This window comes from Trachypithecus francoisi, unplaced genomic scaffold (genome assembly GCF_009764315.1).
Source record: "Trachypithecus francoisi isolate TF-2019V2 unplaced genomic scaffold, Tfra_2.0 Lachesis_group12, whole genome shotgun sequence".
Classification (NCBI taxonomy): domain Eukaryota; kingdom Metazoa; phylum Chordata; class Mammalia; order Primates; family Cercopithecidae; genus Trachypithecus; species Trachypithecus francoisi.
The window spans coordinates 11,335,702-11,362,921 of NW_022681457.1; the positions used below are offsets into that span (position 1 = coordinate 11,335,702).

General features: G+C 45.6%; 1 protein-coding gene across 1 annotated transcript in view; it reads left to right on the top strand.

Moving 5' to 3' along the window:
- Window positions 1-16,156: 16,156 nt before the first annotated feature.
- Window positions 16,157-27,220, top strand: part of NLRP8 (NLR family pyrin domain containing 8) — a 49,256-nt gene continuing 38,192 nt past the window's right edge. Inside the window, exons 1-3 of the mRNA XM_033224531.1 lie at window positions 16,157-16,597; window positions 20,962-21,036; window positions 23,207-24,803. Of these exons, the coding sequence (XP_033080422.1) occupies window positions 16,231-16,597; window positions 20,962-21,036; window positions 23,207-24,803 (2,039 nt within the window). The 5' untranslated portion in view covers window positions 16,157-16,230. The remainder of the gene's footprint in view (window positions 16,598-20,961; window positions 21,037-23,206; window positions 24,804-27,220) is intronic.

A 27,220-nucleotide genomic window follows, 5' to 3' on the forward strand; every position in this document is an offset into this window, starting at 1 on the left:
TTCAAATGCCTGCCTCTGGACAGGAAGGAGCTGAGCAAATAAGCCAGAACATAGAAGCCACCTGATCTAACCAAAACCTTAATCCTCAGTGTATCACTCCTGCTACAGTCTAAATGTTTGTGTCCCTCAAATTTCATAGTTGAAACCTAACCATGAATGCGATATTATTAAGAGGTAGAGCCTTTAAGAGGTAGTCGTGATGGAGGAAGCTACATGAATGGGATTCGGGACCTTACTGAAGAGGTTGAATGGAACAACCGCATCTCGTTTTGCCCTTCCTTTCCTTCACCGTGTGGGGATACAACAAGAGGTGCCATTTATGAAGCAGTCAGCAGGCATTCAGACACTCAATCTGCTGGCACTTCAACTCTGGACCTCCCAGCCTCTAGAACTGCAAGAAATCAATTTCTGTTCTTTATAAATTACCCAGTCTAAGATATTTTGTTATAGCAGCAGGAACAGACTAAGACAACTCCCTAAATGCAAAGAAAGAACTGTCCAGGAAAGTTTCTGAACCCTTCTCTATCCTGTGATAGGCCTTCAAAACATCCCGGTCAGAAAGACTCAAACTCTGTCCAGAGTTTGCTTTCTCTCCTACACCAACCAGATAGCAACACCCAAGACACGCACTGTCCCTAAGACCGAGGTAGTTTGTTTTTTTGGTTTGTTTTTTCAGATGGAGTCTCACTCTGCCACCCAGTGGCATGATCTCAGTTCACTGCAACCTCTGCCTTCCAGGTTCAAGCAATTCTTCTGCCTCAGCCTCTCAAGTAGCTGGGATTATAGGCATGTGCCACCACACCTGGCTAATTTTTGTCTTTTTTTTTTTTTTTTTTTTTTTAGCAAAGACGGGGTTTTGCCATGTTGGCCAGGCTGGTCTCAAACTCCTGACCTCAGGTGATCCACCGGTCTCAGCCTCCCAAAGTGTTGAGATTACAGGCGTGAGCCACCGCACTCGGCCACTGATTGTTTCTTTCAGTGATTAGGGGAAGGGGGAGAAGGGAAAAGATTTATAAATACAAACATCTTTTCACTTAAAACGCAAGCACTTATTTCTATAAGAAAAACAGTAATATTCTGAAAATACGAACTCCTCCTTCTGGTAAACTAAGGATCAATTAATTGTGCTGAACCTAGCTCTTAACGTCTTGTTCCCACCCCTGACAACACTCAAGGCAAGAATAAAGGAAGGGAGGAAATGGTGGTGGTAAACATTGACTAGGGTTTCCGGATTTGACCAGCAAAAATACAAGATGCTGAGTTAAATTCGAATTTCTGGTAAACAATGAATGGTATTTGGGATATACTTAGAAAGTTATTTGTTGTTTTCTTAAGTGCAATTCCATAGGGTGCTGATTCCAGTTCCATTTTAATTTTGGATACACAAGAGTGATATTTGGAACATATGCATGCCAAAAAAAATTTGTTGTTTATCTGAAATCCTGACTCAACTGGGTATTTTCTCTGGCAACCTTATTTAGACTCAAGATCACTCGCTGTCATCCCATCCCAGAAGGAAGGATGCCATCAGTACCTGACTTATCTGCCTTACTAAAACAGTGACAGCTGGCCTAGAAAAGTTACAGTTTCCTGATGGTACTTACAAACTCACATTCAGAGGATTCACCTGAAATGTGGATAAAAAGAACACTGAGGTGAATTGGTCACAGTAAAGATCAAAGACATTTGAGAGATGGGAACGGGGGAACTAATCAGGGAGAAGGGGTAACAAAGAGAGAAAACAGAAGTCAAGGCTGAGTTCTGCAATGTTGGCCACCAGGCAGCTAACGGTGATTGAGATGGATCTGCCGCTATTCCCCTGTAGAACCTGGTCTGGCACGTGTGCTGGGTCATCTCAAAATACCAGGTAGCATTGAAGGCAACAGAAAGACAGCAGAACAAAAGACGATTTTTTTGAGATGGAGTTTTGCTCTTGTTGCCCAGGCTGAAGTGCAATGGCTCCATCTCAGCTCACTGCAGTCTTTGCCTCCCAGGTTCAAGTGATTCTCTTGCCTCAGCCTCCGGAGTAGCTAGGACTACAGGTGTACACCACCACATCCAGCTAATTTTGTATTTTTAGTAGAGACAGAGTTTCACTATGTTGGTGAGGCTGGTCTCGAACTCTGGACCTTAGGTGATGCCACAGGCCTTGGCCTCCCAAAGTGCTGGGATTACAGGCATGAGCCACGGTGCCTGACCCAAAACACTATGCTTGAAGCTACTGGTGTGTGAACCGCCCCACCCCCATGTCTCCCAAAGAGAAATCTCCATAAGAGATGTATGTTAGGACCTACGCTGGCAGCCTAAATTCATTGGACTACTCCAGAAATTGTTGTAGAAAAGATGGGGAAGGGCACACAGAGGAAAACTTAAAACATCATGGAAAAACCCTTTCAGGTATTAGCAGGGAGGGTAAAGACCAGGGAAAAAGCTTATTTGAGATTCAAATGGCATTAAGGCATCATCGAACACCGAGTAGAAGCTAAGCAAGGGGACCAGGCACGGTGGCTCACGCCTGTAATCCCAGCGCTTTAGGAGGCCGAGGTGGGCAGATCACATGAGGTCAGGAGTTTGAGACCAGCCTGGCCAACATGGTGAAACCCTGTCTCTACTAAAAATACAAAAATTAGCCGGGTGTGGTGGTGGGCATCTGTAATCCCAGCTACTCAGGAGGCTGAGGCAGGAGAATGGCTTGAACCTGGGAGGCAGAGGTTGCAGTGAGCCGAGATGGCGCCACTGCACTCCAGCCTGAGCGACAAGAGCCAACTGTCTTGAAAAAGAAAAAAAAAAAAAAAAGTTACTCCATGCTGCACTTCTTTTCTCATATGTCTCTTGTTTAAATTTTTAAACCAAGGAGACAAGAACTGAGGTATCACATCAGCCATCAACAACTCCTCCAAGATTATAGGGTTAGGTTCCCGTGAGCCTCTGGCCACATCTTCATCCACTAGTCAATACGTAACCTTGTTTTATACGTGTCTCTGTTGAAGGACACCTAATTGAATACATATTGTTGATTCATTAACACTGAGCCCACCGCCACCAACACTGTAGCTCATGCCTGAAGGAAGCTCATCTAACACATGCATTGTCTTCAGAACTCACATCCCTTCTTGTGTGTAGAGCACCAGACGGAACTTCCACACTACACGAGGGAGCATTTAGACAGCAAAGTCACCAACGAAAAGCCCAAACATGCAAAAACAGGGCCCTAGGTAGACCCACCAGCACTGCCTTCTCTGACCTCAGCTCGAATTTTCCCTGGCTCTGTGCACATCTCAGTGACTTGGAAAGCTCTGCAAATATTGATTTGGGGGTTGCCAGCAGATCTGAGCGAGTAGATGAATTCCACAGACATGGAATCCACACACAAAGAGGGTCGACTGTCATTAGGATGAAACACGCTGGGTGTGAGACCCACATGGTGCCATGAAGTTACACAGCAAGGAAGCCAAGTACGTGGGACTCGAAAGGAAATTCCTCCAAACCTGAAGCATGCATCAGAATGAGCCAAGGAAGGCAGGAAGAGGATTAGGAGGTAGAGCGGTCAGTGAAAACAGCAAGTGCAAAAACCCTGGAGGGGAAAAAAAATACAGGAACAGAGAAATTCAGCTAGAAAGCCTCACACAACTGCGGAATCCCCTTGGTTGAGGAGGTGGAAAGCTTCTAACTGAAGAAGGAAGCGTGTGCAATCAATTCCTGCTCCTGAGTAAGAAAACACCAGCAGGATACAGTGGAGGGAAAGGTCCCAGAGAAAGACGAAGCCTTAGCGCAGAGAGAGGAGACATCTCTTACCAACCGGACTTCGAATCGCACACGAGTTTCCAGAGGCTCTGACTCGGGAAACCCCCAGGGAAGTAGTCACTGCCACCCCTTCCTCACCTGTGACCAGCCCTTGGGTCCGTCTTCCTCCTCTTAGCTGTGTCTCAGGGCCTCCTGGTTTATAGCTCTCTTCCCGCTCCCTTTCCCCAGCACAACTCGGGATCAGTTGAGAAGCCAAGACTCAGCTGCAACGTACGATCTCTGGCTTTTCTCTTCCAGGTCTAGCTAATCACAAGCTTATTCAGGCTGGGAGGCAGAACTGGGTTTCTAATTAAAAACCATACTGTCCTGAAGTAAAGGGAGCCATCCACGCCGGCAAAGAGCCACAGATGTGAGTAATGCCTGTGATCACCCCTCCTACCATCTGGGAGATCTCATAGGGCAGTGAAAGATGAGAGGGAGAACGAGTTCGTGAGACATTAAAATCACTGTTGCCACCACTTCCAGGACTGTTTCTTCTTCCAAATGCAGGAGAAATGCTCCTTCATCCACTCCATCATGAACATAAAGGATTTTCCACGGAAGTCAGAAACAAGACAAGGAGAGTGGTAACTCCGCTGCTATTCTACATTCTGCCGGCGAGGCCAACCAATTCTATCAACAGGGTTAGCTAGTTTTAAGCTCAGGTTACAGGCTTTAAACTGGTAATTGGAAAGCAATTAGTGAGAGGTATAATAATTGAAAAGCAACAGGTAAAACTGTATTTGCAAACTTGATTACCTATCTGGACAATGCAAAAGACTGCATGAGAAAACTAACGACAAGAGAAATTGGTAATACAGCAGGTAATGAAATAAGTATTCAAAAATCAATAGACTTCAAATATGCAAACAAAAATAAGACAGTGGAAAAGAACACCCCTATTTACTATAGCAAAAAAAAAAATGGAAAATTAAAATGCTTGCTTAAAAACTTAATATCCAAAACTGACATAAGAAAAACTATCAAATACAGGTCTGCAAGACCCAAAAGCGGACTTAAGCCTTAAAGAAATAAATACCACGTTTTTGCATGGAAAACTCCACCTCATAAATATATCACTTCTCTCTAATACAAATACATCAAGATTTTACCTGGAGGTGCAGAAGCTGATCATAAAATTCAACTGGAGAAATCGAATTTGTAGGAATGGCCTGGAAAATCCTGAAAAGAAGGAGTAAGGAAGAGGGACTAAATCTAGCAGATATTAAAATATACCATGAAGCCTTTATGATTAAAATATAGTATTGGCACATGTGCAAATAGACTGAGCAAAGGAACAGAGTGGAAAATTCAGAAATAGAATTATTAACATATACAAATTTGATAAATATTGCAGCACTCATAAGTGAGGGAAATTGATTTTTAATAAGCGTGGTGATGCTAGATCAGTTTCCTACACCACAGAATAATTTTCAAGCACATCAGAGACTTAAATGCATTAATAAAACCTGAGAAGCACCAGAAGAAAACAATTGAATTCCTCTCAAACTTGATGGTGGGGAAAGCTTTCTTAGCGAAGATTTAAAATTCAAAAGCAATTAAGAGAAAAAATAAACAAATTTTATTACAAATGTTTTTTAAGCATTCATAACAAAAGATGTGTTAAGCAAGGTAAAAAGACAAACTATAAACTGGTAAATATATGTGCAACTTATATCAGAAAGAGTTTACATGCCTAACTTTTTTTTTTCTTTTTCTTTCTTTTTTTTTTTTTTTTTGAGACAGAGTCTCGCTCTGCCACCCAGACTGGAGTGCAGGGGTGACATCTCCACTCACTGCAACCTCCGCCTCCCGGGTTCAAGTGATTCTTCTGCCTCAGCCTCCCAAGTAGCTGAGATTACAGGCATGTGCTCCCATGCCCAACTAATCTTTCGTTTGTGTGTGTGTTTTTAGTAGAGACAGGGTTTCACCGTGTTGGTCAGGCTGGTCTTGAACTCCTGACCTCAAACTGTCCACCTGCCTCAGCCTCCTAAAGTGCTGGGATTACTGGCGTGAGCCACCGCGTCCAGCCTATATGTCTAATCTATAAAGAGCTTTGAAAAATTACCAAAATGAAATGGAGAAACTAATGATTGTTTGTAAGCAAAGAAATGCCAATGACTCTTGACCATCTGAAAACATGCTGAATCCTCTATATAATAAGAGAAATGCAAGTTCAAAATTATATGGAAGTCTCATTACTTACTTATGAGATGGCCGAAAATCCTCAAAGTTTGATAACACACTCTTGGCTATTTCCTGTAAACCTCATGAAAACTATTTTACCTTTGATTTTTCTCTCTGCTGATGTCTGAAGACACATCATCACACCCTTTGTGAATATAAAACTCATACACAGCCCGGGATTGATGGCAGGTACCTGTAATCCCAGCCCTTTGGGAGACTGAGGCAGGAGATCCCTTGGGGCCAGAAGTTCAAGACCAGCCCAGGCTGTTTAACATAGTGATATCCCCGTCTCTACAAAAAAAATTTAGCCATGAGTGCTGGCATGCACCGATGGTCCCTGTTGTCAGAGGCATGTGAACCAGAGCAACTCCATCTTGAAAAGGAGTTGGTTAAACTGAGGCTGAGACCTCCTGGGCTGCATTCCCAGATATTTAAGGCATTCTAAGTCACAGGATGAGATAGGAGGACAGCAAAAAATACACGTCATAAAGACCTTGCTGATACAACAGGTTGCAGTAAAGAAGCCGCCAAATCCCACCAAAACCAAGATGGCCACGATAGTGACCTGTGGTTGTCCTCACTGCTACACTCCCACCAGCACCATGACAGCTTGTGGCCTCTGGTCGTCCTCACTGCTACACTCCCACCAGCACCGTGACAGTTTACGAATGCCATGGCAACGTCAGGAAGTCACCCTATATGGTCTATAAATGGGAGGCATGAGTAACCCACTCGTTGTTTAGCATATCATCAAGAAATAACCATCAAAATGGGCCACCAGCAGCCCTCCAGGCTGCTCTGTCTATGGAGTAGCCATTCTTTATTCCTTTATTTTCCTAATAAACTTGATTTCACTTTACAAACTCGCCCTGAATTCTTTCTTGCACGAGATCCAGGGACCCTGTCTGGGGGTCTGGACCGGGACCCCTTTCCTGTAATGCCGTTTACTGGAGAGGCTGAGGCAGAAGATTACTTGAGCCCAGGAAGCTGAGGCTGCGGGGTGAGTTATGATCGCACCACTGCACTTTCATCCTGGGCTGTGGAACGAGACCCTGTCTCAAAAATATATCAATAAGATAAAATTGAAAAAAATGTAAAACTCTATGTAAAAACTGGTGATATTCCATCATGAGTTGATGCAAACTTGATAAAGTTGGTTATCTTGTGGGTTTTCTCCCCAACAACTATAGGTGACTTTTTTTTTTTGAGATGGAGTCTCGCTCTGTCACCCAGGCTGGAGTGCAGTGGTGCAATCTTGGCTCACTGCAAGCTCCGCCTCCCGGGTTCACGCCATTCTCCTGCCTCACCCTCCTGAGTAGCTGGGACTACAGGTGCCCGACACCACACCCGGCTAATTTTTTGTATTATTAGTAGAGACGGGGTTTCACCGTGTTAGCCAGGATGGTCTGGATCTCCTGACCTGGTGATCTGCCCGTCTCGGCCTCCCAAAGTGCTGGGATTACAGGCGTGAGCTACGGTGCCGGCCAACTGTAGGTGATTTTTTTTTTTAAGAAAATTCCTCAAGCCAGTCCTTCCCAACGCCCCTTCCTTGTACTCTGCTGGTGAGTTCTCCTTTTCCCACAAGCTCTGTCTCTAGGTCTCCCTGAGACTCAGCCCATTGGATGTAGGCCCTAGACTGGGCCCCGATGATCTTGTGACCCTCCTTTTGCTCAATGCAATTCTATCCCAAGTAGAAGAGATGAACATGTAAACAAGATGAGCCAATGAATGACTCTCGATGTTTCCAAATGGGAAGTGGCTCTTTCAGACTGAACACGGTGTTAGCCTTCTAAGGAGCCCGGGAAGCTCTCGAAACATATAATTTTCTGTTACTTGCTCTTCGAGACCTAAGAGGCAAGGGAGAGTTTCCTTTACAAATTGGAAGCACCTGTAGAATCAAGACCTGCAGCCCATTCATTCTGAATCGAGGGAGCTAAATGCCTTCCAATCGGTGCAATGCAGAGGAATTCTAGTGAACCAGCCTCCACCAATGGGAAGAGAAGGTGCCAATTGCCTGAATTCCCCAGCACCTATAAGGGTTGCAGGGTGGGGCAGACCCGGTGATGTCTGCTTTGGGAGATGCTTTGGACAGGAAGGAGCCAGCAAGAATAATTCTCTGCAAGGGTGAGTTTTGTTGTGTTTTGTTCTCTTCTCTTTTCCTCATCATCCACTTCCTTACAGTTACAATGGCTAGACCCTTGAATTGGCCACACCCAGTGGGTCCATATTGAAAATCAAAAGTGAGAGCTAGAGATTCAACTGCAAACATTACCAGCTCTCATCCAGAAAATCCTTGCCCATCTCTGAAACTCAGCTTTTCTGACCCCGAAGTGAAATCCTGAATTCCCAAGTTTTCTTTCAGCTCTGAGGATCGGAGAGCCAGGAGACTCACAGCACTAGCAAAATTCTAAGAACTGAAAGAGACATCGTGAGGTCTCCAGGTGTCCAGAGGTCTAGGGTAGCCACTGGCAGATGCAGTCGGAAAAAAATCAAAATCGCTGTAGACGTGAAGAAGAAATCGCGAGGCACAGAGAAGAAACCTGCAGGATTCAGCAGCACTGACTTTGACACTGCCCCTCTGCAAATAATGCCCCTCCTTCTCAATAAACGCAGGTGTCAGTCACCCACACGGCTCGGCTCATGGGCTTAGGGATTCGGTCAGGTTCCAACTGCTGGTTTCCAACACTCACAGCTTGGGCTGAATTTACTTAACTTCGTTCAACTTCCGTTTTCTCCTTTGTAAAATGGACGGAAAAGGATTCATGGGATATAATTCTTACCAAGACTTAAAGTTATATGGACTCTAGGGTGATCAAGACTCGACCACAGAACCAGATGGAGATGACAAACTTTTATTTTTTAAAAATGTGTACCCATTAGAATAGTGATGTTTAAAATGGAAAATAATCCGTGTTGGCAAGAATGTGGAGAAAATGAAACTTTAGTGCATTGTTGATGGGGATGGAAAATAGAAAACAGTATGACGGTTCCTCCTGCTGACCTCAGGTGATCCACCTGCCTCGGCCTCCCAAAGGGCTGGGATTACAGGTGTGAGCCACCACACCCGGCCTGCTTTTTAATGTTTAATTTTTCTGGGTACATAGTAGAAGTGTATATTTATGGGGTACATGAGATACTTTGACAAAAGCATGCAATGCATAATTACCACATCATGGAGAATGGGGTATCCGTCCCCTCAAAAATTTATCCTTTGTGTTACAATCCAATTATACCATTTTAGTTATTTTCAATGTATAATTAAATTACTATAGACTATAGTCACCATGTTGTGCTATCAAATACAAGGTCTTATTCATCCTTTCTAATTTTTTTTGCCCATTAACCATCCCCCACTTTCCTCCCCACCCCCCACAACCCTCCCCAGGCTCTGGTCACCATCCTTCTACTCTCTATATCCATGAGTTCAATTGTTTTGATAACTATTTTTTAGAGACATGTTCCCGCTCTGTCACCCAGGCTGGAGTGCAGTGGTGCGATCTCGGCTCACTGCAACCTCCACCTCCCGGGTTCAAGCAATTCTCATGTCTCAACCTCCCGAGTAGCTGGGATCACAGGCACCCACCATCACAGCTGGCTAATTTTTGTATTTTTTGTAGGGATGGGGTTGCGCCATGTTGGTCAGGCTGGTCTCAAACTCCTGACCTCAAGTGATCTGCCCACCTCAGCCTCCCAAAGTGCTGGGATTACAGGCTTGAGCTACTGTGCCCGACCTGTTTTAATTTTTAGGTCCCAAAAATATGTGAGAACATGCAATGTTTGTCTTTCTGTGCCTGGCTTGTTTCACGTGTAGATGATCTTGATCTAGTTCCACAGGGGACAGAAGTATACTTTTCCCTCTCTCTGTCTTTATTGATCTTAGATTCATTGGCTGGAGCCTGTGCATTCGTTTCATGAAAGACAGATTAACAAAAGCACAGCAAACAAGTTTAGGTATGCATACCCATGGGAGCACTCAGCGATGAGTAACACAAAGGCGTGGTTAGAACTTAGACTTATCTGTCATGCTAACAAAAGAACAATACATTCTCTTTTTTTTTGAGACAGTTTCACTCTGTCGCCCAGGCTCACTGTAACCTCTGCCTCCCAGGTTCAAGTGAGTCTCCTGTCTCAGCCCTCGGAATAGCTGGGATTACAGGCGCCACCACCACACCCAGCTAATTTTTCTACTTTTGGTGGAGACGGGGTTTCGCCATGTTGGCCAGGTTGGTCTCGAGCTCCTGACCTGAGGTGATCCACCCGCCTCGGTTTCCCAAAGTGCTGGGATTATAGGCGTGAGCCATCGCACCTGGCCAGAATAATGCATTCTTAGAAAAGTGAAAAGACAGATGAGAAAGACCTCAAATTCCTGGGATGGTAAATTGTGAGAAGGTAAATGTGTGGGGGAAGAAATGGAGGATGAGGGCTGGCTCATAAGGGTTTGTTGTGTAGATTCTTCTGGTGCCTCCTCAGGGCTGTATGTTTCGGGAGCTGTCTCCGGTGATTAACTTCTGTGTTTCCTGGAAGAGAAGGGGAAAGGGGACACCTTTACAAACTGATGTCTTGCTTTTCGGCAAATCAAGGGAAGGCAGATAATTTTTCTTGTGTCTGCTCCTTCTCAAGCATCTTCAGCTCAAAATAGTCCATTTGAAATATACAATAAATTATTATGAACTATAGTCACGCTATTGTGCTATCAAACGCTAGAACTTACTCCTTCTATCCATTGTACTTTTGTGCTCGTTAACCAACCCCTCTTCATCCAGCCCCTCCCACCTGCCTTTCCTGTCAATATGTACCATTATCATGTACCAATTTTTAAAACTCAGTACACCAAACTGGAATATTTGAGGGTGGTGAATTCTGCCATCCTTCATTTCTCTGAAAAGTCAGGAACTCCTTGCTCAGACCCACAAACCCACCTGCATCTGGAGGTGGGCTCTCCACCCTCTTCCTGCCAAGAGTGCTTCAGACCCAGCCTGTATCCTCAATTATCTCCTTCTCCTGCTGTTATTTCCTCACTTGCCAACACTACTTTTCTCTTCTCTACCCCCTTGAATGTACAGACATCCCACAGCATTTCCATCTTTAGGAAAATCTTTTTTTTTTTTTTTTTTTTTTTTTTTGCGATGGAGTCTCACTCTGTCACCCAGGCTGGAGTGCAGTGGCGCAATCTCGGCTCACTGCAACCTCTGCCTCCCAGGTTCAAGCGATTCTCCTGCCTCAGCCTCCCAAGTAGCTGGGATTATAGGCGCTCACCACCGCACCCACCTAATCTTTGTATTTTTAGTAGAGATGGGGTTTCACCATGTTGGCCAGGCTGGTCTCAAACTCCTGAGCTTGTGACCCATCTGCCTCGGCCTCCCAAAGTGCTGGGATTACAGGCGTGAGCCACTGCACCCGGCCGGATTTTTTTTTATTGATGCATAATAACTATGTATTTATGGCAAGGATGGCAGGGAGGAGGGATAAAGAGAGGTTGGTTCGTGGGTATTAGAAATGGAAGAGGGAATGAGATAGAAGATGTCCCACTGCTAACTTTCAAGAAGGAGGAAGGAGCAAAAATCCAAAGACTGCATGAGGCTTCTAGAAGCTGGAGAAGGCCAGGAAACAGATTCTCCTCCTAGAACCTCCAGAAGGAACCAGCCCAGCCAACACCTCGATTTTAGTCCAGTGATCTTAGCCCATTTCAGGCTTCTAGCCTCCGTAACTGAATGTTTTATCTTAAAAATGCTGTGTTGTCAGCCGGGTGCAGTGACTCCCACCTGAAATCCCAGCACTTTGGGAGGCTGAGGCAGGCAGATCACGAGGTCAAGAGATCGAGACCATCCTGGCCAACATGGTGAAATTCCGTCTCTACTAAAAATACAAAACTTAGCCGGGCGTGGTGGTGCCCACCTGTAATCCCAGCTACTCAGGAGGCTGAGGCAGGAGAATCATTTGAACCTGGGAGGCAGAGCTTGCAGTGAGTCGATATTGCGCTACTGCACTCCAACCCGGGTGACAGGATGAGACTCCGTCTCAAAAAAAAAAAAAAAAATACTGTGTTGTCTTAAGCCACCAAATTCATGGTAAATTTGTCACACTAGTGCAACAGGTCACGATTCTTCTTTCCAGGATTATGTCTGTAGCTCCCTACCCTTATTCTCAGTAGGAGAGCCAGCCAGAAGGGTCCTTCAAAAAGTTACAGCCATCCCACGCCAGTCCAATCAGGTCCCGCGTGACCTCTTGAGAGCATCTCCACTGTCTTCGTCTCGCCCATTCACCTCCACTCACGCTGGTCCTGCAGTTTCTCAACAGCTCCAGGTACATCCTGGCCACAGGGCCATGGTCCTTGCCTTTCTGTCTGGAACTCATCTGATATCCATACAGCCCATTCCGTGACCTCTTACCTTTTGCTCAGACATCCCTGCTTTTGCTCAGATATCCCTGCTTCAGTGAGCGCTTTCGTCAGCCTTTTACAAATTGCAGCAGGGTATTTCTCACTTCCTGTTCTCTCTCTTGGCTCTTTTTTCCATGGTGTATATAATTTCCATCACATCACAGTGTGCTCCCATGAGCATGCACACATAAATAAACTTCTGTTTGCTGTGCTTTTGTGAATCTGTCTTTCATGAGCATAACATCCAAGGCTCCAACCAATGAATCTAAGATCAATAAAGAGAGAGTGAGAAAAGTTTTTCCTCCCCTACACTTTTTCATCCACTGAAATGTTAGCTGCATGAGGCAAATTTTTGTGTGTCTTTTGCTCACCAACATATCCCCAGTGCCAAAAGTAGAGAGCATATTTGACACTGGGATATTTCAGTGAGTGAATCCAAAAGGACTGTGTTATGAACTGAATGTCTGCGTCCCCCCCAAAATCCACAGGCTGAAACTCTAACCACCAAGGTAATGGTAGAAGAAGGCAGGGCCTTTGGGAGGTGATTAAGTCATGGGGCCAGAGCCCTCATGATTGGGATTCTAGCCCTTATGAAAGAGACTCTAGCAAGCTCCCTCACCCCTTCCTCCATGTGAGGAGGACACAGCAAGAAGGTGCTGTCTATGAACCAGGAAGCCGTCCTCGCCAGACATGAAATCTGCCAGCACCTGGATCTTGTATTTCCAGCCCCCAGAGCTGAGAGAAATTGATGTCTGTTGTTACTAAGCCACTCAGTGTATGGTATTTGTTACGGTAGTCCAGACAGCCTAAGACAGGCTGGCCTGTGCAGATACCATCTCACATGTGCAAGTGCATCTGTGAGGTGTAGTTTTTGGTTTTGTTTTGTTTTTTGAGACAGTCTTACTCTGTCACCCAGGCTGGAGTGCAGTGGTGCGATCTCGGCTCACGGCAAGCTCCGTCTCCCAGGTTCACGTCATTCTCCTGCCTCAGCCTCCCGAGTAGCTGGGACTATAGGCGCCTGCCACCAAGTCTAGCTAATTTTTTGTATTTTTAGTAGAGGTGGGGTTTTCACCATGTTAGCCAGGATGGTCTCAATCTCCTCACCTCATGATCTGCCCACCTCAGCCTCCCAAGGTGCTGGGATTACAGGCGTGAGCCACCACGCCTGCCTTTTGTGTTTTTGTTTTGAGACAGAATCTCGCTCTCTCACCCGGCTGGAGCACAATGGTGGGATCTCAGCCCACTCACTGCAACCTCCCCCTCCTGGGTTCAAATGATTTGCCTGCCTCAGCCTCCCAAGTAGCTGGGACTACAGGTGCATGCCACCATGCCCAGCTAATATTTGTATTTTTTTTTTTTAGTAGAGATGGGGTTTCACCATGTTGGCCAGGATGGTCTCGATCTCTTGACCTCGTGATCCTCCCCACTCGGCCTTCCAAACTGCTGAAATTACAGGCATGAGCCACCGCACCCAGCCTTAGGTTGCAGTTTTAGAAGTAGAACCACTGGGTTCCATAGCAGTGCACACATGATTGCTACATATTGTGAAAAGGCCTTTCAGAGAGGTTCCCCCTGCTTATCTTCCCTTCAGCAGTGAATGAAAGTAAAGCAAAACAATGATGTAATTGTCAACACCCTCCCTTGCCCTGCAAATTTCTTTTCTTTTCTTTCTTTTTTTTTTTTTTTTGAGACAGGGTCTTGCTCTGTTACCCCGGCTGGAGTGCAGTGATGCAATCTCCACTCACAACAACCTCTGCCTCCTGGGTTCAAGCAATTCTCCTGCCTCAGCCTCCTGAGTAGCTAGGATTACAGGTACCCATCACCATGCCCAGCTAATTTTTGTGTTTTTAGTAGAGGCAGGGTTTCACCATGTTGGCCAGGCTAGTCTGGAACTCCTGACTTCAGGTGATCTGCCTGCCTTGGCCTCCCAAAGTGCTGGGATTACAGGCGTGAGCCACCGCACTCAGCCAGTCCTGCAAATTTCTTAAAACTTCTGCTCACTGTGACTGGAACGTGGTCAGCAATGGTCATGGAATAAGTAGAGGTAGAAAATGTGTGACTGTGTTAGGCTCCTCCGTGCAGCGCCACCCACTGGACGGGAGGAGCACTAGCAAGAGTCAGTCACCCAGGAGCACATCACGTTTGTCCTGGGACCAAACCCAGCTACTCTGGACCCAAGGGACGACTGAGTCAATTAAACAAGTTTATCCAGAGGTTTGGTTGTCACATAAGTTGTAAGAGGGAGAAGTGTTGAATAAGAAGCTATTGGCCAGGTACAGTGGCTCACGCCTGTAATCCCAGCACTTTGGGAAGCTGAGCCAGGTGGATCACTTGAGGTCAGGAGTTTGAGACCAGCCTGGCCAACATGGTGAAACCCCGTCTATACTAAAAACACAAAAAAATTAGCTGGGCACGGTGGCGGGCGCCTGTAGTCCCGGGTACTCAGGAGGCTGAGACAGGAGAATGGCATGAACCCAGGAAGTGGAGGTTGCAGTGAGCTGAGATCGCACCACTGCACTCCAGCCTGGGCAACAGAGTGCAACTCCATCTCTAAGTAAATAAATAGTAAATAAATAAATAATAAGTAAACTATTATTGGAAGTTGGGGCAGGGGGGACAAAAATACACCCATGGTCTTTTTTTTTTTTAATTTCTTTTTTACGTTTCCTTTAGATACAGGGGTACATGTGCAGGTTTGTTATATAGGCCAATGTGTTATGAGGGTGGGTTTGTTATACAGGTTATCTCATCACCCAGGTATTAATCCCAGTACCCATTCATTATTTTTCCTAATCTTCTCCCTCCTCCCACCCTCCAGCCTCTAACAGACTCCAGTGTGTGGTGTTCCCTCTATGTGCCCATGGGTTATCATCATTTAGCTACCACTTACAAATGAGAACATGTGGTATTTGGTTTCCTGTTCCTGTGTTAGTTTTGCTAAGGAATAATGGTCTCCGACTCCATCTGTGTTCCTGCAAAGGACATGATCTCACTCTTTTTTATGGCTGCATAGTATTCCATGGGGTTTATGTACCACATTTTTTATCCCGTTTATCACTGATGGGCATTTAGGTTGATTCCATGTCTTTGCTATTGTGAATAGTGCTGCAGTGAACATATGCAGGCATGTGTCTTTATAATAGAATGATTTATATTCCTTTGGATATATATCCAGTAATGGGATTGCTGAGTTGAGTGGTAGTTCTCTTTTTAGGTCTTTGAGGAGTTGCCACACTGTCATTCATAGTAGTTGAACTAATTTGCACTCCCACACACAGTGTATAAGTGTTCCTTCTTCTCTGCGACTTCACCAGCATCTGTTATTGCTTGACTTTTTAATAATCACTATTCTGACTGGTGTGAGATGACATCTCATTGTGGTTTTGATTTGCATTTCTCTAATTCATGATCCATTTTTTAAGAATAAAAACTTTGTTGAATTTGAGATCACTTTTAATCTAATAGAGCCTTCTAACCAACCATATATTTTCTAGATTTTAGCTTCACTGAATTATTTTACCTGCTTCTCATTTTTCTTTTTGCTAAACCTTTTGTGAAGGTTTTGATATTTTACTTGCCTCTTTCCCAAAAGGAGGCATAGAGAATAAAAACTACAAACAATCCATCAGTCTAATGGACTAATCCCAAACATTCAGTGCATCTTCAGTTTTTCCACAGGGCAGAGAATCTTTGAGGAAAGGAGGTAAAGGGAGTACGCAGCATGCAGAATACTCTGCCAAGTAAGCGTTACATTAATCTGTCTTCTTTGGTGGTGTTTTCATCTTATTTTATTGTTTTATGTTTCTGCAGGTCTCGTGTTTCTCTCTTCTGATCAGTTGTGTTTATCGTGGACACGGAGGTGTTCTCTGCCTTGACTAAAGATGAGTGATGTGAATCCACCCTCTGACTCCCCCGTTCCCTTTTCATCCTCCTGCACTCACAGTTCTTGTAATCCACCCTGGACATTCTCTTGCTACCCCGGCTCCCCCTGTGAAAATGGGGTCATGCTGTACATGAAATATGTGAGCAACGAGGAGCTACTATGGTTCAAGCAGATATTACTGACTGAATTCAGAACTGGCATCATGCCCATCACCTGGGACCAGGTCAAGACAGCCAGTTGGGCAGAGATGGTTCATCTCTTGATAGAGCGTTTCCCTGGACGACGAGCTTGGGATGTGACTTCAAACATCTTTGCCATGATGAACCGTGAAAACCTGTGTGCTGTAGTACGCAGAGAGATAAATGGTGAGTGTTGATCTGGTGAATAAACTCGGGGTGAGCTTGGCTACTGGGCAGCTAAATACTCTACTTGCCACCCCTATCATTTATTGGCCATCTGAGCAAAATGCAAATAGTGGAGGAAGATAATAGATCTAACCCAAAGGTGAAGACTGTCATACGGGCATTTCTTACAATTTTTTTTTTTTTTTTTTGAGATAGAGTTTCGCTCTTCTTACCCAGGCTGAAGTGCAATGGCAAAATCCCGGCTCATGGCAACCTCCACCTCCCAGATACAGGTGATTCTCCTGCCTCAGCCTCCTGAGTAGCTGGGATTACAGGCGCCCACCACCACACCCGGCTAATTGTTTTTGTATATTTAGTAGAGATGGGGTTTCACTATGTTGGCCAGGATGGTCTCGAACTCCTGACTTCAGGTAATCCGCCTGCCTTGGTCCCCCAAAGTGCTGGGATTGCAGGTGTGAGCCACTGTGCCCAGCCCATAAGGGCATATTTTTTAAAACCCTAACTGAATACTGCTTATATGCGGTGAAGGTCAAATGAAGACATGGAGAAGTAGGGAGTAAAATAGTGCAAAAGCGTATGCTGTGGAAACAGTAAACAGAAGAAAGCTGGTATGGCTATGGTGATGTCAGCAGTGCTATATTTAAAGCAAGAAGGTTAAAGATTTTAAAAGGCTGTTTTGCAGCAACAAAGGGTCAGTCTCACTGGCGGATGCTGTAATCCAAAAGCTCATCTTCCGTATGTATAAAGCAGAGCTGGACTACAGTCATCCCCTTATCCAGCGTTTTTCTTTTTGAAGTTTGTTACCCGTGGCCGATCATGGCCAAAAATAGATGAGTACAGTAGAGTGAGATATTCTGAGAGAATATCTCAGAGAGACCACATTTACATACCGTTTATGATAGTAGAGTATTATAATTGTTCTATTTCATTATTATTATTAATCTCTTACTGTACCTAATTTATAATTTAAACTTTTATCATAACTAGGTATGTATTCTTTTTTCTATTTTGAAACGGAGTCTTCATTCTGTCACCCAGGCTGGAGTGCAGTGGTGCGATCTCAGCTCACTGCAACCTCCACCTCCTAGGTTCAAGCAATTCTCATGCCTCAGCCTCCCTAGTAGCTGGGATTACAGGTGTGCACCACCACGCCCGGCTAATTTTTGTATGTTTAGTAGAGATGGGGTTTCACCACGTTGGCCGGGCTGGTCTCAAACTCCTGACCTTAGGTGATTTGCCTGCCTCGGCCTCCCAAAGTGCTGGGATTACAGTCATGAGACAGCACACCCAGCCTAGGTATGTATTTTTAAAAATCAGTATCTACATGGTTCAGTACTATCCACAGTTTCAGATATCCACTGCGAATCTTGGAACATAGACCCTGCAGAGAAGGGGGGACTACTGTATTAAAGGAAAAAGACACCAATCCAGAAACATGATAGGAGCTGTGAACCTGCCTCTCCCAATAGCCGATGTTACAAGTAGTCAGTCTCATCAGTAAGAATGGAGAAGACATCAGCTCCACAATTTGAAGCATAAACAACAGGAGACTGGGTGCCCAATGACTCCTTAGCCACTGGCACCCCAGCAGCTGGCTCAGCATCTAGCATGTTATAGTTGCTCGAATATTAGATGGCTAGAGAGTAATTGATTGTGAAAAGGAACTTTGTTTTGATAAGGCAGCCCAGGAAGTCCTCTTTGAGGAAGTGACGCTAAGGTTGGGACCTAACACGGGAGAACATAGCTCATCATGAGGAAAGGAGAGAGAGTCAATGGAAAAGAAAATCAGAGGGGATGGAAACTCCATTGCCCAGTGGTAGAGAAAATCTTAGTGTTAAACAGAAAAATGTTAATATTTACTAAAACCTCATGAAAACACACAGAGAGGCCGGGCAAGGTGGCTCACGCCTGTAATCCCAGCACTTTGGGAGGCAGAGGTGGGCAGATCACCTAAGGTCAGGAGTTCGAGACCAGCCTGGCCAACATGGTGAAACCCGGTCTCTACTAAAAGTACAAAAAAAAAAAAAATTAGCTGGGCATAGTGGCGGGCACCTGTAATCCCAGCTACTCGGGAGGCTAAGGCAAGAGAATTGCTTGAACCCTGGAGGTGGAGGTTGCAGTGAGCTAAGATCACGCCACTGCACTCCAGCCTGGGTGACAAAAGCAGAACTCCATCTCAAGACACACACACACACACACACACACACACACACAGAGACACAAACACAGACAGTTGATCCTCATTTTTCATGGATTCTGTATTCATGAATGTACCTACTCATTAAAATGTATTTGTAACCCCCAAATCAATACTTACAGTGCTTTCAAGATCATTCCCAGACAGCAACGCAGGAGAAACATCAAGCTGACCTCCCAGCCAAGGTCAAACAAAGTGATGCTCTGCCTTCTGGCTTCAGCTCTCACCCTGTAAGCCAGCGTCATTTCCACGTCTATTTGGTGCCACACTTCTGTGCTTTGAGTTGGTGGTTTTGCTGTTTAAAATACTACCCAGCCCGGGCACGATGGCTCATGCCTATAATCCCAGCACTTTGGGAGGCTGAGGCGGGAGGATCATGAGGTCAGGAGTTCGGAACCAGGCTGGCTAACATGGTGAAACCCCGTCTCTACTAAAAAATACAAAAATTAGCCTAGCATGGTGGCGCACGCCTGTAGTCCCAGCTACTTGGGAGGCTGAGGCAGAAGAATCGCTTGAATCCAGGAGGCAGAGGTTGCAGTGAGCTGAGATCACACCACTGCACTCCAGCCTGGGCCACAGAGTGAGACTTCGTCTCAAAAAAAAAAAAAAAAAAATGGTACCCAAACTAGTGCTGATGTGCTTTTCTGTCTTCCTCAGGGCAAGAAGGCTGTGCTGTGCCTTAGGGAGAAAATACATGTGTTAGCTGAGTTTCCTTTAGGCAGGATTTATCAGTGTGCTTGGCCATGAGCTCAGTGTTAATAATCAACAATACATACTAACTGAGGTGTCTTTAAACAAAAACACATGTAAAACAAGTTTTTATATTGATCAGTCGATGAAAATATTGTAACCAGAGGCAAGCAGGAAACAAACCCTGCATTTTCCGGGGAACAATGGTTCAGTATTAGCGAATTCGGTGTTCACAAGAATTTTATAGACGAGAACTACCAGGCGTAACAAGAATCAATGACTATATGTGTATGTGTATATATAGATAAACATGTGTACATGTATGTGTACACATACATAGATATTAAACTAGAAGTTCCTTGGTATCCATGGGGGATTGGTTCCAGGCTGTCCCTCAAGGGTACCGAACAAATTCATGGGTGTTTAACTCCTTCATATAAAATGGCATTGTATTTGCATAGAACCTGTACACATCCTCCCGCAGACTTAAAATCACTCTAAATTATTTATAATACCTAACACAATGTAAATTCTATGTAAATAGTTGTTATCCTGTATTGGTTATTTTTATTTTTGAGACAAGGTCTTACTCCATTTCCCAGGTTGGAGTGGAGTGGTATGATCGTGGCTCACTTGAGCCTCCACCTCCTGAGCTCAAGTGATCCTCCTGCCTCAGCCTCCCGAATGGCTAGGACTATAGGCATGCCACCGTGCCCAGCTAATTATTTTTTATTTTTTTATTAGAGTTGAGATCTTGCTATGTCGCCCAAGCTGGTCTCAAAGTCCTTGGCTCAAGTGATCCTCCTGCCTCAGCCTCCCAAGTAGCTAGGACTACAGGTGTGCCACCACGCCCGGCTAATTATTTTTTGTTTTTTTAGTAGAGTTGAGGTCTTGCTATGTTGCTCAAGCTGGTCTCAAACTCCTTGGCTCAAGCAGTCTTCCTGCCTCAGCCTCCCAAAGTGCTGGGATTACAGGCGTGAGCCACAGTGCCCAGTCTTGTATTGGTTTTTTAATTGTATTATTTTATTGTTGTATTTTTATTGGGTTTTTAATTTATTTTCTATCCTCAGTTGGTTGATTCCACAGATGTAGAACCCATGGATACGAAGGGCCGACTGGATGCATAGATACACACCTACGTAGATATTAAACTGTGCATATATTTTATAGACTCATATGTGTGTATGAGTATGTGTGTATTTCTCCCTCAGTGTCTGGCTGTGCTATCCATTTATAATGTGTTATTGAATACCTTACTTAGTGCATCACAGAACAACACCTTTTTGCATTTCCTAAAATTCCTGTGATAGAGATAGATCTAGGTGATTTTTCTTCTCCCTGAACGGAGGTGGTGAGAGGGTGAGACTCTTAAGGCGTGTGGCCACCTCTGTCCTAAAAAGGCCATTGGCTCCATGCTGTTTCCCTGCTACCAAGATCTTATGATTACCATGGAACAGGCTCCTTTTTTCTGTTCCAGGCATTCTACATACCTTGGAACCAGAGGACTTGAATGTGGGAGAAACACAGGTGAATCTGGAGGAAGGAGAATCTGGTATGTGCCTGCATCATAGCAGACCCTGGTGAAAACATGGGCTATGGATTGGGATGAGCCACTTAGTGCCTAAAGCAAGGCAGATTGTAAGTTACCATATCCAGTGTCTCTTCTGCAATCAGAACTTAAGCAAAAAGAGACGGGGCGAGGTGGCTGGCGCCTGTAATCCCAGCACTTTGGGAGGCCGAGGAGGGCAGATCGCCTGAGGTCAGGAGTTTGAGACCAGCCTGACCAACATGGGGAAATCCTATCTCTACTAAAAATAAAAATATTAGCCAGGTGTGCTGGCAGGCGCCTATAATCCCAGCTTCTTGGGAGGCTGAGGTGGAAGAATGGCTTGAACCTGGAAGGCGGAGGTTGCAGTGAGCCAAGATAGTGCCACCGCACTCCAGCCTGGGCGACAGAGGGAGACTCCACCTTGAAGAAAAAACAAAACAGACACAAACCAGACCAGGCTAGGCAGTGGCTCACGCTTGTAATCCTAGCAATTTGGGAGGCTGAGTGGGGGTGGATCACTTGAGGTCAGGAGTTTGAGACCAGCCTGGCCAACATGGTGAAACCCCATCTCTACTAAAAACACAGAAACTAGGCCGGGCGCAGTGGCTCAAGTCTGTAATCCCAGCACTTTGGGAGGCCGAGACGGGTGGATCACGAGGTCAGGAGATCGAGACCATCCTGGCTAACATGGTGAAACCCCGTCTCTACTAAAAAAAAAAAAAAAAAAAAAAATACGGCCGGCGCGGTGGCTCAAGCCTGTAATCCCAGCACTTTGGGAGGCCGAGACGGGCGGATCACGATGTCAGGAGATCGAGACCATCCTGGCTAATACGGTGAAACCCTGTCTCTACTTAAAAATACAAAAAAAAAAAAAAAAACAAACTAGCCGGGCGACGAGGCGGGCGCCTGTAGTCCCAGCTACTCGGGAGGCTGAGGCAGGAGAATGGCGTAAAAAACCCGGGAGGCGGAGCTTGCAGTGAGCTGAGATCCAGCCACTGTACTCCAGCCTGGGTGGCAGAGCAAGACTCCGTGTCAAAAAAAAAAAAAAAAACACAGAAACTAGCCAGGCGTGGTGGTGGGCACCTGTAATCCCAGCTACTCGGGAGGCTGAGTCAGGAGAATTGCTTAATCTGGGAGGCGGAGGGTTGCAGTGAGGTGAGATCGTGCCACTGTACTCCTGGGTGATAGAATGAGACTCCATCTCAAAAAAACAAAACAAAACAAAACACACACACATACACACACACACACATACAATCCTTCCTTCCTTTCCTTCCTTCCCTTCCTTCCTCCCTCCCTCCCTTCTTTCTTTCTTTCTTTAGACAGAGTCTCGCTCTGTCGCCCAGGCTGGAGTACAGTGGCATGATCTCAGCTCACTGCAACCTTCTAACTCCCAGGTTCAAGTGATTATGATCTGCCCGCCTTGGCCTCCCAAAGTGCTGGGATTACAGGCAGGAGCCACCGCGCCTGGCCTGTTTTTTTTTTTTTTTTTTTAGACACAGTCTCACTCTGTCACCTGTGCTGGAGTGCAGTGGCGCAATCTTGGTTCACTGCAACCTCTGCCTCCTGGATTCAAGCAATTCTCCTGCCTCCACCTCCTGAGTAGCTGGGATTACAGGTGTGCACCACCACACCTAACTAATTTTTGTATTTTTAGTAGAAACATGGTTTCACCATGTTAGCCAGGTTGGTCTTGAAGTCCTGACCCCAAGTGATCCACCCTCTTCAGCCTCCCAAAGTGCTGGGATTACAGGTATGAGCCGCCGCACCCAGCCCTCCCAAGTATTTCTGATTTGAATGCAGATAACACAGCTAACACTACAGCAGCTATCTTACATCTGTGAGGCAAGAAATACAAAGAAAGGGCTGAGAGAATCGTGATGCTGCTGGACCTGAAACTATGGCGCCACTGAATGTAATTTCAACAGCTTTACACCCGTCATACTTCTCGTGTAGAAAGCAGTCCTTGTTTTGTTTAAGCCACTTCAAGTTGAGTTTTCTGTTCATTGCTGCTTCCTAATTGATGCAACAGTATCAGGAAAGGTTATTTCATTTATGCCAGGGCATCACAGGGCTTCAAGTAGATATAGAGACTGGTTTTCTTATTGCTCTATGAGTTCTCATGATTAGCTCTAATGCCATACCTTTTATTTCTCCCATCTCACAAATCTAGGTAAAATACGGCAGTACAAATTGAATGTGATAGACAAGTGTTTCCCCACATGGGACTTTATGACTTGGCCTGGAAACCAGAGGGACTTCTTTTACCAAGATGTACACAGGCACACGGAGTACTTACCATGTCTGCTTCTACCCAAAAGACCCCAGGGTAGACAGCCCAAGACCGTGGTCATACAGGGAGTTCCTGGGATTGGAAAAACAACCCTGGCTAAGAGGGTGATGTTGGAGTGGGCCAGTAACAGGTTCTACACCCACAAGCTCTGGTGTGCTTTCTACTTCCATTGCCAAGAGATGAACCAGACAACAGAGCATAGCTTCTCTGAGCTGATAGAGCACAAGTGGCCTGGATCTCAGGACCTTGTGGCAAAGATTATGTCCAAACCAGACCAACTTCTGCTGCTGTTGGATGGTTTTGAGGAGCTCACATCTACCCTCATCAACAGACCAGAGGACCTGAGTGAAGACTGGAGGCAGAAATTGCCTGGGTCTGTCCTACTGAGCAGTTTGCTGAGCAAAAGGATGCTTCCGGAGGCCACGCTACTGATCATGATAAGATGTACCTCTTGGCTGACATGCAAGCCCTTGCTGAAATGTCCCTCTCTCGTCACCCTTCCGGGGTTTAACACGATGGAAAAAATCAAGTATTTCCAGATGTATTTTGGACACAGAGAGAGAGATCGAGTCTTGAGTTTCGCCATGGAAAACACCATTCTCTTTTCCATGTGCCAGGTCCCTGTGGTTTGCTGGATGGTCTGTTCTGGTCTGAAACAGCAAATGGAGAGAGGAAATAATCTCACACAGGCATGTCCAAATGCCACCTCTGTGTTCGTCCGGTATATTTCTAGCTTGTTTCCCACCAGAGCTGAGAACTTTTCCAGAAAGATCCACCAAGCGCAACTGGAGGGTCTGTGTCACTTGGCCGCAGACAGCATGTGGCACAGGAAATGGGTGTTTGGTAAAAAAGACCTTGAGGAAGCCAAGTTGGATCAGACGGCAGTCGCCGCCTTCCTCAGCATGAGTGTTCTTCGAAGAATTGCGGGTGAGAAAGACCGCTACGCCTTTACCCTCCTGATTTTTCAGGAATTTTTTGCGGCCTTGTTTTATGTTCTCTGTTTCCCACAAAGACTCAAAAATTTTCATGTGTTGAGCCACGTGAATATCCAGCGCCTGATAGCGAGTCCCAGAGGAAGCAAGAGCTCTCTCTCTCACATGGGACTTTTCTTATTCGGCTTTCTAAACGGGACCTGCGCTTCGGCCGTGGAACAGTCATTTGGATGCAAGGTGTCTTTCAATAATAAGAGGAAACTGCTGAAAGTCATACCTCGGTTGCAGAAATGTGAGCCGCCTTCTCCGTGCTATGGGGTCCCGCAGTTATTCTACTGTCTGCGTGAAATCCAGGAGGAAGCCTTTGTAAGCCAAGCCCTAAATGGTTACCGTAAAGTTGTCTTGAAAATTGGCAACAATAAAGACGTTCAGGTGTCTGCTTTTTGCCTGAAGCGCTGTGAACATTTGCAGGAGGTGGAACTGACTGTCACCCTGAACTTCAAGAACGTGTGGAAGCTCAGCTCCGGCTCCCATCCTGGCTCTGAGTAAGTGCTTCTGTCCTTGGGGAGCCCATCCTACCCAGGGCCCTTGACTACAATCTCCTGGGTGTTTAGGGGTCAATCTGCAAACCTTTCTGATCGCTTCCCTGGCCTAGTTTGCACAGTACTTCTGTTGTTTTGTTTTTTGAGGCAGAGTCTCACTCTGTTGCCCAGGCTAGAGTACAGTGGTGCGATCTCGGCTCACTGCAACCTCCCCTCCTAGGTTCAAGTGATTCTCCTGCCTCAGCCTCCTGAGTAGCTGGGATTACAGATGCCTGCCACTGCACCTGGCTAATTTTGGCATTCTTAGTAGAGACGGGGTTTCACCATGTTGGCCAGGCTGGTCTTGAACTCCTGACCTCAGGTGATCCTCCCCCTTCAGCCTCCCAAATTGCTGGGATTACAGGCGTGAGCCACCGCGCCCGGCCAGTTACTTCTGTTTTAAGATAAACATGTATCTAGGGTGGTACACGTTTGTTTTACAAACTGTCCCAGTTTGTTTAGGATTAAGGAGATTTCTGGGACCCAGAGCTTTGGTTTTACTGCCAGGACTGAAGGTGTTCCTGGGATATAGGACTTTCCGTGCTAAACCTGGGAGAATCCTGGGCAAAAAGATATGTTGTGCACCCTCCTTCCCTCTGTGCTGCGTGCCCATAAAGGTGGGACTTTGCTTCATCTATCACTCCTACTTCTTTTTTTGAGACAGCGTCTCTCTGTTGCCCAGGAGTGCAATGCTACGATCGTGGCTCACTGCAGTCTCAACCTCCTGGGCTCACACGATTCTCCCACCTCAGCCTCCCAGGTATCTGGAATTGCAGACATGTACCACCATGCTTGGCTAATTATTTTATTTTTTGGAGAGATGAGGTTTCTCCGTGTCACCCAGGCTAATCTCCAACTCCTGGCCTCAAGCAATCTTCCCACTTTGGCCTCCTAAAGCACTGGAATTACAGGCACGAGTCACTGAGCCCAGCCTCACTCCTACTTTTGTGTATCAGAAACTTTTTGTTTCAAGGAAAGTGCTGCCCAGTGGAACTTAAGGTGATGATGGAGACATCCTGAATCTGTCTTATCCAATACGGGACCCACTAGCCACATGCGACCTCTGAGCTCTTGGAATGTGGCTGGTGTGACCGAGTGAATGAACATCTACATTTTATTTAACTTTAGTGAATGTAAGTGTAGATAGTGACATGCAGCTAGTAGCTACCATATCAGACAGTACACCCGGTCTTTCGTTCTGTGTAAAAATATCTTGTCCATCTTGAATTAAAAGAAACAGGCTGGGTGCCGTGGCTCGTGCCTATAATCCCAGCGCTTTGGGAGGCCAAGGCAGGTGGATCACTTGAGGCCAGGAGTTCGAGACCAGGCTGGCCAACATGGTGAAACCCCATTTCTACTAAAAACACAAAAAAATTAGCCAGGCGTGGTGGCAGGCACTTACAGTCCCAGCTACTCAGGAGGCTGAGGCAGGAGAATGACATGAACCTGGGAGGCGGAGCTTGCAGTGAGCTGAGATCGCGCCACTGCACTCCAGCCTGGGTGACAGAGCAAGACTCCGTCTCAAAAAAAAAAAAAAAAACAAAAATATAAAAATTAGCCAGGCATGATGGTGGGCACCTGTAATCCCAGCTACTCGGGAGGCTGAGGCAGGAGAATCACTCGAACTCAGGAGGCGGAGGCTGCCGTGAGCCGAGATCACGCCACTATCTTAGAAAAAAAAAAAAAGTATGTATCTCAGAAGGTTGTTAAACATGTTAAAATCTAAAACACACTGAATAAGTCCAGTCCTTCATTTAGTGCTAAGTAGATACAAACTGTTACTATTCAAGTAATTCCTCATCCCCTCCACTCGACCAAAACTCTTCTGGCAGATCTCTATTTTGGCAAATAGAATGGATTTCTTTTTCTTAAGAAGTGGAAAAAAGCGCTCACTACTCATTTCTTCGTATCAGTTGATATTTATTTGGCATTTGCCATATGGCAGACACAATGTCAAACACTTACTTGATGTGAATTATTTCTGTCTCCAACTCCATGATGCACTGAAGGTGTACGAAGCACTTGTCCTGGGTCACATGTCTGGTCGAAGCTAAGACGAACTAAAATTTGACCCCAATGGCTATGATGAGAAGAGAGAGGCAATTTAGACTGACTCCTGGTGAGAGGGGGCACATTGTCCTGCTGCATAAGGGAAATGCCTTCTTGTTCCTTAACTGCTCTGCAAAAAGGAACCACAATCTCTTCCAGATTCCTGTCTTTCCATGAAAGACTGCCTAAGTCTTCAGCATACGGATATGTAGCGCTAATGTTCATCCTAGACATATACTGGTCTAGTGTGTGGATAAAAGTTGGTCTCTCCTTATGTGATGAGATATTTAAATTTTAAGTAATTTAAGTTCTGTTCCGTTCTTTACCATGAC